This window comes from Echinops telfairi, unplaced genomic scaffold (genome assembly GCF_000313985.2).
Source record: "Echinops telfairi isolate 266 unplaced genomic scaffold, ASM31398v2 ScPeMD7_7458;HRSCAF=8496, whole genome shotgun sequence".
NCBI classification, from domain to species: Eukaryota; Metazoa; Chordata; class Mammalia; order Afrosoricida; family Tenrecidae; genus Echinops; species Echinops telfairi.
The window spans coordinates 50,024,592-50,037,303 of NW_022111358.1; the positions used below are offsets into that span (position 1 = coordinate 50,024,592).

The 12,712-nt window shown below is 60.1% G+C and overlaps 1 protein-coding gene across 1 annotated transcript in view; it reads left to right on the forward strand.

The window, feature by feature from the left end:
- RPTOR (regulatory associated protein of MTOR complex 1) overlaps nt 1-11,136 on the forward strand; it is a 238,846-nt gene extending 227,710 nt beyond the window's left edge. The window contains exons 25-34 of the mRNA XM_004709106.2: nt 3,666-3,771; nt 4,329-4,443; nt 4,934-5,058; nt 5,146-5,250; nt 5,435-5,541; nt 8,036-8,163; nt 8,587-8,673; nt 8,959-9,075; nt 9,256-9,385; nt 9,518-11,136. Of these exons, the coding sequence (XP_004709163.2) occupies nt 3,666-3,771; nt 4,329-4,443; nt 4,934-5,058; nt 5,146-5,250; nt 5,435-5,541; nt 8,036-8,163; nt 8,587-8,673; nt 8,959-9,075; nt 9,256-9,385; nt 9,518-9,586 (1,089 nt within the window). The 3' untranslated portion in view covers nt 9,587-11,136. The remainder of the gene's footprint in view (nt 1-3,665; nt 3,772-4,328; nt 4,444-4,933; nt 5,059-5,145; nt 5,251-5,434; nt 5,542-8,035; nt 8,164-8,586; nt 8,674-8,958; nt 9,076-9,255; nt 9,386-9,517) is intronic.
- Nucleotides 11,137-12,712: the final 1,576 nt, after the last annotated feature.

Here is a 12,712-nt window from a genome sequence, read left to right on the forward strand (position 1 = left end):
ACCTCCCCCTCTCCCCCGTCCCCCAAGAACCATCCTGTTGATTTCTTCTCCAGATTGTTTATCCAGCCCATCTTATCTAGATAGACCTGAAAACTGTAACTTTTTAGCGAGTTGAAAGCCTCATCTTTTTTGGGGGGTTTCTGGTGGTTCCGTACTCTGACCTTGGGGTTAGTAGTCCTACTCGTAACCACTACACTTCCATATATGTGCGTGTACGTTCACACACATGTAATTTATGTGTAAGATCTGTCCTGAAAAACTTGGTACCACGGAAGGAAAGACCCAGGGAAGATTTAACTTAAAGTTGAAAGAGATCTCGTGCTGGTAATTTAAGATGTCTATTCTCTCTAAATTGATGTATAGATTCAAGGCAATCACAATTAAAATCCCAGTGATAGTTGTAGACATTGACAAGTTGATAATGCACTGATTTGAAGACATCATGACCCAAGGGCAGGGCTTTAGTGTCAGAGATACCACAGCCGATTGTCAATCCACAAGACAGTGCTCCACATCCAACTTAGGTGAGCAATAGCCGATGCGAGGCAGCCAGTGGTCTCTTCCGAACAACGAGAGTGATAGCAGTCAGAGCTGCAGGAAACCCCCCAGTGACAACTAGACAGTGCCCTGCCCCGAACCAGTTTGCTATGTAAACTCACCCACATCACGCCACATTAAGAAAAAGCAACGTCATGGAGTTAGTGTTCTCCAGATCGCGGTGGACAGTAGCTGAGAGCCCCAACAGAGCAGGCGAGACCTCCAGTGTGACCCTGTGGCCTTCAACAAGGATGCGAAGACGCAGGCCGCTCAAGTCCATGGAGCAACGGGACGCCTGCTCTCCACAAGTGCTGCTGCTGCAGCTGGCGTGCAAGCAATGAGAAAGCCCACTCCGCCCCCCGTCTGCCCTATGCTCAGACCTGAAGCTGACCCCTGAACCCGGGAGCCTTCCAGAAGAACGCTCCGGGAAAGGGGCCTTTGCTTTCTGTGTGAGGACTTACCAGGCCCTCTGGAACAGAGCAAGCCGACAAGGCGCTCGCAGGGCGGGGGGTGGCGCACGTGGCGCACACCAGGGCATGGGGGCGGGTTGAGCACCTCTATGTCCTTTGTCTTAGCTGTGGGGGTTACACGTTTGAATCTCCTTTCTGGAAACTCAGAATTGTATCTGTAAAGGGTCAGGTTTACTGTGTATAAAATCTACCTCCCTTACCCTGACTTCAGAGGGGAAAGGATCCTTGGTGGGACAGTGTTAAGTGTTGGTCTGCTAACAGGGTCAGCAGTTCGAATCTACCAGTTGCTCCAAGGAAGGAAAACACGGCTGGCGCCTCCTGTAATGACGGAGACTCTATGGGGCTGTTGTCTGCCCTTGGGGCAGACGCGGCAGCAATGGGTTTGGTGTGTCCCCTTGGTGTTAACGAAGGTGTGTGGCCTGGCTGCAGGCGTGAACAGGGATTGGTCCCCATAAGGAGCATGACTTTGGGCTGTCAGACACAGAATAGCACAACGGTGATGCTGGTGACTGCTACAGAGAAACCAGCCCCTGCGAGCCCTCTGAGCGCAGTTCCACTGCAGCACCACGGGTGCCGGGAGGCAGCGCACAAGGCATCGGCCAGCTCTGTGCTGGCACCCTGCTGTCTGCAGCCCGCACCCTCCATGTCTGTGGGCCTGGGTGCTCAGCCGTGTGGAGAGGGCAAGTCCTCGCCTTGTGTCACTGGCTGGCTGCTACGTGCTGTGAAGAACCCAAGCATCGGAGGCTGACCCCCTCCTGGGGGCAGGGGCAAGGGGCGCTCTAGGTTTCACAGTTGAGCACCCGTGCCCACTGGAGCCCCCAGGACCCTCCTCTGGCCCGTGGGGCTGTCATGAAGAGCTCTGCCCCTGGACCTTGACTTTAGAGGCGCCTGGCTGCGTCAGCCTGTGACTCACAGGACAGGTGTCCCTCCCTGCGTGCCCCTCTCGCTCCCCAGATTCTCAGTGTCTCTGAGCTTCCTGGTCACAATTGGTTTCTGAGCAAAGGATGAGGGAGCTGGGCCAGGACCCTCACAGGGTCCCCCCCCATTCCCTGGAGTCTCCTGGGCTGGGGGGGTGGTATGAAAGGGCTCACACTGTAGGAGTCACTGCCTATCAGATACACTCAGCACCACCCCCATCGCCCCATGGGCCTCTCCCTCACTGACCAGCGCAGGACAGCCGCGTCTCACCCTCCTGGGTGCGTGCCCACCCAGCTGGGTGTAGTGCCCGAGCTTTGAGGCGGAAAGAACAAAGGTATCGATGAGACGCCAGCTTAGAACCCCAGCATGGTGCTAGGTGGCCTCAGAGTGAGGCTCTGTCCGGCCCCTGTGTGCACCTGTACCTGGCCTGGTCTGACCTGTTTATAGGACTCCTTTGGGGTGGACAGGGGGTGGGGGGTGGTCCAGGGCCCACCCTGCCCTGGAGCATCCTTGTACTGCACCTAACAGATGCCCACTGTTTCTAGGCCAGGCTAGTTACGGGGGAGGGGGTGTTAGTGGGCCTCGGCTTAGGTGGGTGTGATATCAGATGTAGCAGAGTCCCTAAGGAGATACACCTGCAGCTTGCTGGGACACTGACCCCTGCCAAGCAGCTGCCATCTCCACCTCTTTCCTTGGCCACCTGTGCTAAGGGCAGCTTCAGTGACCACTGACTGTTCCTTGGCCCCAGTGCCTTTACTGGGGCTGTGGAACAGGGGAGGTGAACCTTCTTGCTTGGTACTCTCAGCTGAGGGTGCTCGCTCCCCCACTAGCAGCCAAAGGGACCAAAACCCCACCCCACTGCCATCGAGTCCACTCTGGCGAAAGGTGACCCCGGTAGGGTTCCTGAGGCTATAAATAAATCTTCACTGGAGCAGGCAGCCTCATAGTGGTCCCGTGGGACAGCTGGTGGATTCGAGCTGCCGACCTGACCTTATGGTTAACAGCCCAACACCTGACCTGCTGCGCCAGCCACGAGAGGAAGCAGGACTTTTTCGTTCTTTTCAGTTCTGCCAGAGAAAGCAGATGCGCTCTGTTAGCGTTGCTGGCGGGTGGGCGCGGGGGCTGGACGCACGCGTTGGTCTGCCCGCAGCCTTCATAGCCCCACGCGAGACTGCTCCCAAACGTTGGCGGTTGGCACCCACTCCGCGCACCTCGGAGGAGACCGGTGATCGGCCGTGGGTCCCTGTCCACAGCGTCCCTGCGCGCGCTCACGCCCAAGATGCAGGCCGAGTCGGGGAGGGCACCAGGTGGCTGCTGGGGGTGCACATGGTGAGGGCGGGCAGTGCCGTCGGGAAAGGCCGCTGACCTGACGTGGTCCAAGTTGGACCCCGCCGGGCCGCAGCTCAACACTGCGTCCATCCACCTGCCATGCAGGGGACCACCCGCCCCAGGGCTGGGGGACACCTCACACAAGGCGTCCCCAGAGCCCCGCGGCCACACTTCGCCCAAGAGCATCTCGGGGTCACGTCGTGCGCCACGCGGGCCCGCGGGCCTGCCTCCCCCTTCCAGCCAGAAGCCCCGCCTCCCGGGCGCTGGACGGGAGGCCCTCCGCGCCCACCCCGTACGTTCCTCACCCGCCTGCGCGCGCATTGCGTCCCTGCTCGGCACCCTTGGGACAGGGCCCCCCCCCGGGGAGCCTGGCCCAGGCCGACCCTCGCGCCCTCCCTCCTGTCGGCGCAGATCCCGGAGGAGCACGACGTGGAGAGCCAGAGCCGCAAGGAGCGCGAGTGGAGGTTCCTGAGGAACGCGCGTGTGCGCAAGCAGGCCCAGCAGCTCGTCCGGAGGGGTGAGGCCGGCCACGCCCCACTGTGTCCGGCAGAGCCCACCCTCCCTTTTGCAAGCGGGAAACGGGGCCGTGGGAGGGCGAGCAGGTCTGCAGCCCTGAGGGGCGCTGGAGGACCGCAGGTCCCGTCTTTAGAACGGGCCGGGCCTCGCTCTGAGTCAAATGACTCGCGGCAGTGGGTTTGGTTTATGTCGCGGTTCTGCCCCCGGCACCAAGGGTTGGTGTGGCTGCAGCCTGTCTCTGCTGAGCTCCAGGGAGATTGAAGGTCTGAGAGCAGAGCAGGAGGCCCTCCCTGTGGAGCGCGGGGAGAGGGTCCTGGGTTCAGGCCTCCCCTCCAGGCCTGCTCCTTTGCAACGTGTAGGTTCAGGACCAGCGGACTGAATACCTGCTCGGAGCCCCGCTTTGTGCCCACAGCTGGGGCGGGCTCCAGGCAGAGGCCCAGACTCCGAGGTTGAGGTTGGGCAGTGTCAGGGGAGCAAAGGGTCCCCCCAGGCCCCCAGCCCTCCAGTGGGAGCAGGGTTGAATATTGACTAAACTGTGGCTGCTGGCATTTCATCTAGGGATCACCCGGCTAGATGACCAGCTCTTCCTCAACAGGAACCCAGGGGTCCCCTCCGTGGTCAAGTTCCACCCTTTCACACCCTGCGTCGCCGTGGCTGACAAAGACAGCATCTGGTGGGTGCCCCTCTTCTTGTTGGGGGCTTCATCTCCTCCCGCACTCCCCCGGGCCTGCCCCCACCCTCCTGGCACAGCTGGGCCTGGCCATGGACGGGGGCAGTGTTCCTGTGAGGCAAGGTGGGCAGAGGACCCGCTCACAGACCTCAGCCCATCCATCTCGGAGTAGCCCTCAGGACAGGTGGGGACCGCTGTGGGTTTCCGAGGCTGGAGCTCTGCGGACATGAAGGTCGCATCGTTCTCCCACCATGTGTGGGTTCGAACCATTGACCTTGCCGTGAGGTGCCTGCTGCGTCGCCTCTGCCCACCAGGGCTCCTGCGGCCCCTCTGGGGTCACCCTTGCCCCTCCTCACTGAGGGCGTATAGGGGGAGCAGCACTGTCAGCCGGGTGCCAGGCCCCGAGCTGCCCTATGTTGACAGTTGGGCAGGCACCAAGAGGGTCCTCAGCGCTGTGAGCCACCAGTGAGCCCCGCTCCTGTTTTTCCCAAAGCTTCTGGGACTGGGAGAAAGGGGAGAAGCTGGACTACTTCCACAACGGGAACCCACGCTACACCCGGCTCACCGCCATGGAGTACCTCAATGGCCAGGACCGCTCTCTCCTGCTGACAGCCACCGGTGAGTGGCCGCCCGCCGGCCAGGGGGCTGGAGGGACGTAGTGCCAGGGACTCAGCCTCTCACGGTCTCCCTGCCCTGCACCCCCAGACGATGGCGCCATCAGGGTCTGGAAGAACTTCGCTGACCTGGAGAAGAACCCTGAGATGGTGACAGCCTGGCAGGGCCTCTCGGACATGCTTCCAACCACTCGAGGTGAGTCAGCTGTGCCCGCCCCAGGTCCCGCAGCACCAGGCACAGCACCACGGTGCCCTGCGTGCTGCGAGCAAGCAGTGCCTCTGCCCTGCCCAGGGCCTGAGCCCGCCCACCTGCAGCTGCCCCACCATGCCCCTGATGCTCAGCTGGGTGGAGCCTCAGGGTGATGCCCATCTGTCTGCAGGCGCAGGCATGGTGGTGGACTGGGAGCAGGAGACGGGGCTCCTCATGAGCTCTGGGGATGTGCGGATCATCCGGATCTGGGACACAGACCGGGAGGTGAAGGTGCAGGTGAGGAGGGGCGCAGGGAGAAGGTGTAGGTGAGGGCATGCAGTACAGGCAGTGGGAAGGCCTGAGCAGGAAGGTCTGGGGGCAGGGCAGGGCAGGGTGTGCCTGAGCAGCATACACTGTGGGCCGCGCATGCATGGAGAAGCCCTCAGCAGAGTACGTGGCCTGGCCCGGTGTCACGTGTCTGTGAGCACAACCCAGCACAGGGTCCCCTCCACATGCTCACTGAGATTCAGGCCCAGCAGCTCTTGGTGTCAGGTTTCACACAGAGCCACGAGCGGGGTCCCGGAGGGTTGCCTGGGACACCTCGCCCATGCTGGGGTGGGCAGTGGGTGCACAGTGGAGAGCAGAGGCCCCAGGCAGAGGGGCGTGCAAAGTGAAGCCCCTCATGCCTCACCCTAGCCCACCTTCACCCCCACCTCCACCCCATCAAGACGGGGCTGCTGAGCTCTGAGGCACACTGCCCTCTGCTCACAGCCTGGGGTAAGACTGGCGCCTCTCGACCTCACTGCGTTAATGCAGGGGTGGGCGGGGTGGCTACTGCTGGGGTGTGTGCATAGTGTGGCTATGTATGGGGGGGTATGTCTCTCTCAAAGGCTTTCAGAGGGTGGTGAGAGATTTGTTTTCCATGCGCTTTCTGAAGCCCTCGTGTGTGGTGTGTGTGACTGTAGAGAGTATGTGGAATGTGTTTGGGTGTATATGTGTGTGTGTGTACTACATGTATATGTGAGTATAGATGGTGTATGTGTAGATATCGTGTGCTGAGTGTGTACTATGTACATGAATGCATGTGTGTTCGGTAGGTGTGATGTATATGTGTATATGTGGAGGTGTAATTTTTTCAGTATGTATCTAGATATATATGTGTAATTGTGTGTATACATGTATATGTTTGGGACATGTGTATGTGGTTTGTGTTTATGTGTATTTGTGTGTGATAGGTAAAATGTGTGTATATACATGTGGTAATGTGTGTATAGGTATAACGTATGTGCATGTAGGGGTATGTACTTACATGTATAGGTATAATGTGTAGTTATATATGTATGATCTGTGGGAGTGTGGTCACATGTGCATGTTTGTGTATTTGTAGGTATATGTATAGGGTTAATGTGGTTGTGTGCAAGTGTATATGCATGTGAGTGTGTATGCAGAGATGCAGTGTGTATATGATTAGGTGAAATGTGTGGGGAGGTCTATTTGTGTGTGTGCATTACGTGTGTAGATGTGAGGTGGTGTGAGGGGTTACACATTGGGCTGCTAACCACAAGGTTGGCAGTTTGAGACCATCAGCTGCTCCATGGGAGACAGATGAGGCTATCTGCTCCTGTAGAGATTTGCACTTGGAAACCCACGCGTGGCAGTGCTGCTCTGCCCTGTGTGGGATCACTGAGTCGGAATGCACCCAGTGGCCATGACCTTGTGGTTTGGGTATTGTGTGTGCACACATAAACGTAATGTGTATATATGTGGGGGGCTCTATGTGTGGTGTGTGGGGATTTACTTGGGTGTGCATGTTCTGAGTGTGACTTGCTATAGGTGTAAATGTATGATGTATGTATAGAGGTGTAATGTGTGTTGATGTAGGTGTGGAGGCTGTGTATGCGTGTAATGCAAGTATATATGTTTATATATGGATGTGTAGGTGTGTGTGTATGTATGGGTGCATGTGTGATGTGAGTATACAAATATACATAGAAATAACGTGTGAGTGCATGGTCTGCAGGGATGGATGCGTATGCGTGTGCATATGGCATGAGTATATATAGATGTGTAATGTGTGTGTGTGGTGTGTATGACTATAGGTCTAACGTGAGTATGTGTGGTGGGATGTGTGCATGTGTAGGTATACGTGTGTGTGCATATGGTGTCAGGGTGTATGCGTAGATGTGTAATGTGTGTGGTCTGTGTGTAGGTGTCATGTGTATGAGTATGCATGGCGGGGTGAGTGGCCAGAGGTCACTGCTGTAGCCTCATCCTGTCCTCCTGCCCCACAAGGGCTCCCCTTACTTGTTCTCCGGTCATCTTGTCCCCCTGGGTGAAAGGGGCAGGTGGAGGCCCCAGGTCTGTACAACACAACACCCCTTGCAGTGCCAATGGAGGCCTCAGCCCGCAAGCAACACCCCCACCCCCGAGCTGGTCCTGCCCCTCGTTGCCCCATCTGGTGTGTGTACCTGCGGCTGCCCGTGCAGGGTTGCCTATGGGTCAGAGACCCCTCCAAACCATTCTCCCCGGTAATCCATTGTCCTGGAGGGGCAAAGCAGAACCCCTCCTGCCAGTGTACCCACCCTTCTTCTCAGGAGGGCGAGGGAGCTCCATGGGCCCAGAGCTGCTGGGGGCGCGGCTGGTGAGGAGACACAGCCAGGACCTTCTCTGGGGCGCCCACCCTGCAGAGCCCGGGAGGGGAATAGCCGTTGGAGGCAGGGTTGGTAAAGTGGCCCAGGTGCCCGGGCCCCAGCGTCACTGGCTTGCACACCCCCACCCCTCTGGTCCGTAGGACATCCCCACCGGCGCCGACAGCTGTGTGACCAGCCTGTCCTGCGACTCGCGCCGCTCCCTCATCGTGGCGGGCCTGGGCGATGGCTCTATCCGTGTCTACGACCGGAGGATGGCGCTAAGCGAATGGTAACCACCCCCAGGTCTTCTGTCATGTGACCAGCAATGCCCCCTCAAGCTGTGCGGATCCCAGTCTACCCTTGGCTCCACGGAGGGGCTGGCAGCCCCCCACCAGCCAGGGTCGCTCGGGGTCAGGGCCTCCAGGCTGGGGGCCGAACCTGTGACAGGACTAGCCCGTCAGCTCTGGGCTGGCAAGCGTGCCACCCGAAGGAAGGGAAGTCCAGGGCCCCAAGACCCTTGTGGGAGACTGGCAGGCTGAGCTGGCCTAGAGGGACCACAGCCTGGGTGGTGGCCAGGATGGAGGTCCACGGGCCAGGTGCATAGTCTGTGGAGCAGCCCCCCACCCCCGGGGGGATGTCCCATGTGCCCTGGAGGGCTGTGGCAAGAGGGGCCACAGCACAGCCTCCGCTCCACTACTCTGTGCCCACGCAGCCGTGTTATGACGTACCGGGAGCACACGGCCTGGGTGGTGAAGGCACACCTGCAGAAGCACCCAGAGGGTCACATCGTGAGCGTCAGGTAAGGAGTGCACACGTGCAAGCACGTACCCCGCCCATCCCCCACACCACTCACACCCCACCACAGCTCATCCCCCAGCCCTACACGCACACACTCTTCCACTCCAGGGAAAGCTGCCTGGGGCTCCGACTCCTGCACCCGACCGAGAGCAGGACTGCCCACCACACACCCACATCCTCCCAGACTCTACCATTAGTCGCTTGCACACAGTGCCCTCCTTGTCCCTTCTGCCTGCATCGCCCCTCGCTGGGCTGGGGACCCACAGTCACTGTGTCCCCTCGGCAGTGTCAACGGGGATGTGCGCTTCTTCGACCCCCGCATGGCTGAGTCCGTGAATGTGCTGCAGATTGTGAAGGGACTCACAGCCCTGGACATCCACCCACAGGCCAGCCTCATTGCCTGGTAGGTGGTCGGTGGGAGCCGCCCTGCCCCTCTACTGTGGGCTAGACCTCGCCTGGCTCACCTCTTTCTATCCCACCTCACCCTGCTCCACTCCCCACCCCCTGTGGGGTGGGCTGGAGAGGTGAGTGCCATTGGCCAGGCACCGCCGCCTCCCCCCTTACTCATACCCTCTGCCCCCAGTGGCTCCATGAACCAGTTCACCGCCATCTACAACGGCAGCGGGGAGCTGGTCAACCACATCAAGTACTATGATGGCTTCATGGGTCAGCGAGTGGGCGCCATCAGCTGCCTGGCTTTTCACCCGCACTGGGTTCGTGACCCTGGGGCAGAGTGGGGCGGGAGGGTCTGAGTTGGGATCCTGCCCATCGGGCAGGTCTGCAGACACATGGGGGTTGTCAGGGGACGGCCCTCACTCACTCCTGCCTCCGCTGTGTCCCCACAGCCGCACCTGGCCGTCGGGAGCAACGACTACTACATCTCTGTGTACTCGGTGGAGAAGCGTGTCAGATAGCAGTACCCCCTGCCTCCACCACCCGCCATGTACATAGACAGGAGCTGGAGCACGATCCCCACCTGGCACCAGGGCCCCGACCCCTGGCTGTAAGTCACTGACAGCCGGAGGTCCAAGAAGTTTCCGTCGGCTGCCACGGAGGAAAAGGCAGGTCCCTGTCCTGTAAAGTGTGGCGTTCAGTTCGGTGCCGATGGGACAAGCCAGCCCAGGATGAGGTCCCATGGAGTGGAGCGAGCCGACAGAGTGGGGAGGGTACGTTGCAGGGCACCTCCTTCAGGGACCCCTGTGGGGTAGGACTCTTGGTCTCAGCAAGGCCCCTCCTGGCCAGAGCCCTGGACACATAGGCAGGTCCTTGGTCACATAGCCCCCCCTTGCCTCCAGCTGGCTTCTCTCTGAGGCACTGTTCTCCCTGCCCAGGCCTGCACATGTGTGACGTGTGTCTGGGGACCACAGCCCCCTCCTGGTTCACACACGTGTACATGTATGTGTGGGGCTCCCAACCCTCCTGGACCAGCACATGTGTGCACATGCATGCAAGCCTCATGGTCCCCTACCTGACCTTCCCAGGTATATGTGGGCCCTGTCCCCACCCTGGCATGCACCCCCTGCAGACACTGAGACAGCTAGGCCCCTGAGAGGAAGTGGGTCAGCAACAGGCCGTCTGCCCTGGCCCCACGCCCTGGTCTACCCAGAGCCCACATCCCAGCCTGCCCTGCAGCAGGGCTCCTTGCCATGTGCTCTAGGGGGTCAGAACGTATCTGGGGGCATGTGCATTGTGAGTGTACACATGCATGTGTACACACATGAGATTCGATGCACTGTGTGCATGTGAGTGTGTGTGTACAGTGTGCACTGCACGGCAGTCAACAGGTTTGTGTGCATGACTGCATTCATGCAGGTACATGCATGTCTGGGTGGTATGCACACATGTATGGGTTCATGTACCTGTGTAGGTGTGTGTGTACGTGTGAGTGGGTATGTGCGTGTGTGTGTGTTCTCGAGTGTGTGCGCAGGGGCGCCGGGAGCCCGCGGACTGGCCGCAGACCGACAGTGCTTTGACCGCAAACCAACCGCAATGATGACACTTTGAAACCCGATTCTCCGAAATCACGATGACTCAGAAGTGTGGGGATGAGTAACCCCGCCAGGATGGACTTGGCCCGTGCCTGGTGCCTGCTGGACCGTGCAGGCAGCCCGCAGCCTGCTCCCCCAGCCCCCGGCAGCCTGGACCCTTCCAGAAGCTCAAGCCGCCCCCAGCGCAGACCTGCAGTCCTGGCTCACAGGACCCACAGCCATGCGCATCTGTTTGTTTTAAGAAAAACATCCTGGCAGAAGGCCCTTGGGGGAGGGGCCTCCGTGGCCCTGCACCCGGTGCCCACTGGGCCCGGCCACTGTGGAGCCCGCGGGCCGTGTGGGTGGGTGCTCGCCAAGCCGGCCACTCGACCATGAAGCACAGGTGTGAACGTCCTCAGAAAGGATTAGAGTCTCTCTCTATTTACCAAGGGCGCTGGGCTCGGGGCTGTGTGGGCTGTCAATAAACTTGGACACAGGCTGGCCTCACTGTCTGTTCTGGGCAGGCTGGGGGGTGGAGAGGGGCGGGCAGGGTGTTTGGGTCCAAGCACATCCCAGGCTTCCGTGGCTCAGGGCCCCCTCCACCCGCAAAGTCAACTGGGGATCTCTTGGTCGGCCCCTCCTCCCCTGGCGGCACCCAGGTCATGTGTGCCATGAGCCCACCCCCTGGACCCCGGAAGACAGGCCTGGCTGTCTCTTTTCATAAAGGTCACCCACACTCAAGGAAGCCCAGAGACGGCTTGGTTTGTGGGAGCTGAGGGGCCACCCACTGCCCTCCCAGGTCTGTCTCCCAAGGTCAGCGGATAAGTATCCAAATTTCATTTCTCCCCGTGTGTCACAAACCGACTCACAGGTCGGGGGCCACAGGTCCACACCTCATATTGGAGCCATCTGGCTGGGGCTCCAACTGCCCCCGCCCCTGCACTCCGATCCCCAATGCTGGGGGACGCACAGCTAGGAGGGAGTGGGAGACCACAGACCTGGGGGGAGGGGGGGCGGTGGCTTCAAGCTCTACATCATTTCCCCTCCCATGTCATCAAAGGTGGTGGCATGCGTCCACACCTCCTGAAGCAGACCTGCAATGCCAGGAGAGGGAGGGTCCTTCAAGCTCCAGGAGGGGCTGTGGTAAGAGCCAGCTGAGCACCAGTTAACCAAGTCCCAGAGTGTAGATTGATTGAGGGGAGGGGGTGGGTGTCATGGAAACCAGGAGGACTGCTTCTCAGATCAGACATCGCGATGCAGCCTTGGGGCCGGTGACAGCCAAGTGACTATATGATTCTCCTTGTTGACACCGCCCTCTGATGCCTGCCCTGGGCACAGAGCCCCTGGCCTGTGCGCGGCAGGAGGAGGAGGCCCACAGTGGCCGGGCCTGGGTTGCTCCTGGGCGAAGGTGCCCTGGACAGATGGTGCCCAGGCTTTGACAACCTGTTTGCAGGGCCCCGCCCGTCGGGTGGGAGGTGCCGACAAGCCACGCCTCCAGAACTGCAGAGGAACCTGCTGGCTGTGGGAGGGCGGCCCCTCTGCCAGTTTTGTTTCTTTCGAGGGGAGTGTGTGTAGGAGGTGCATTGCCAGCCCTGCTGCGGGGGCTTGTAGATCGCCAGCCTCCTGTCTTGAGATCCTACCCGCGTCGCCGGTGGAGAAGCAGAGGCCACGAGGGGGCCTGTCCCAGCCTCACGCTGCCGCCTCTGCACAGGCCCCACCACAGACTGCACCCGTTCATCCTCCCCAAAGGTAGGGGGCCTCACTCCCTCCGAGGCTCCAAGGGAGGTTCCTTCCGGGTCGCCTCCAGTTTCTGGTGTCCCCGAATGACCCTGGACCTGCGGTTGTATCCACCATCATATGGTCACTTCCCCGGGCTGCAGGGCCACCTCTGCATCCGAAGCTTTTACTTCCTGATGTCACTTGCCAAGCCAGGCCCAGGGGTCCACACGACCACTGGCTCCTCCTCCCTCTAGTCCAGGATCTGTGCGTGTAGGTGGGCTCTGGGTGCTGCTTGTTCATCAGACCATCCGACGGCTTCGGTCGGGCAGGGGCTGTTGGGCACTGGGTGTCCAC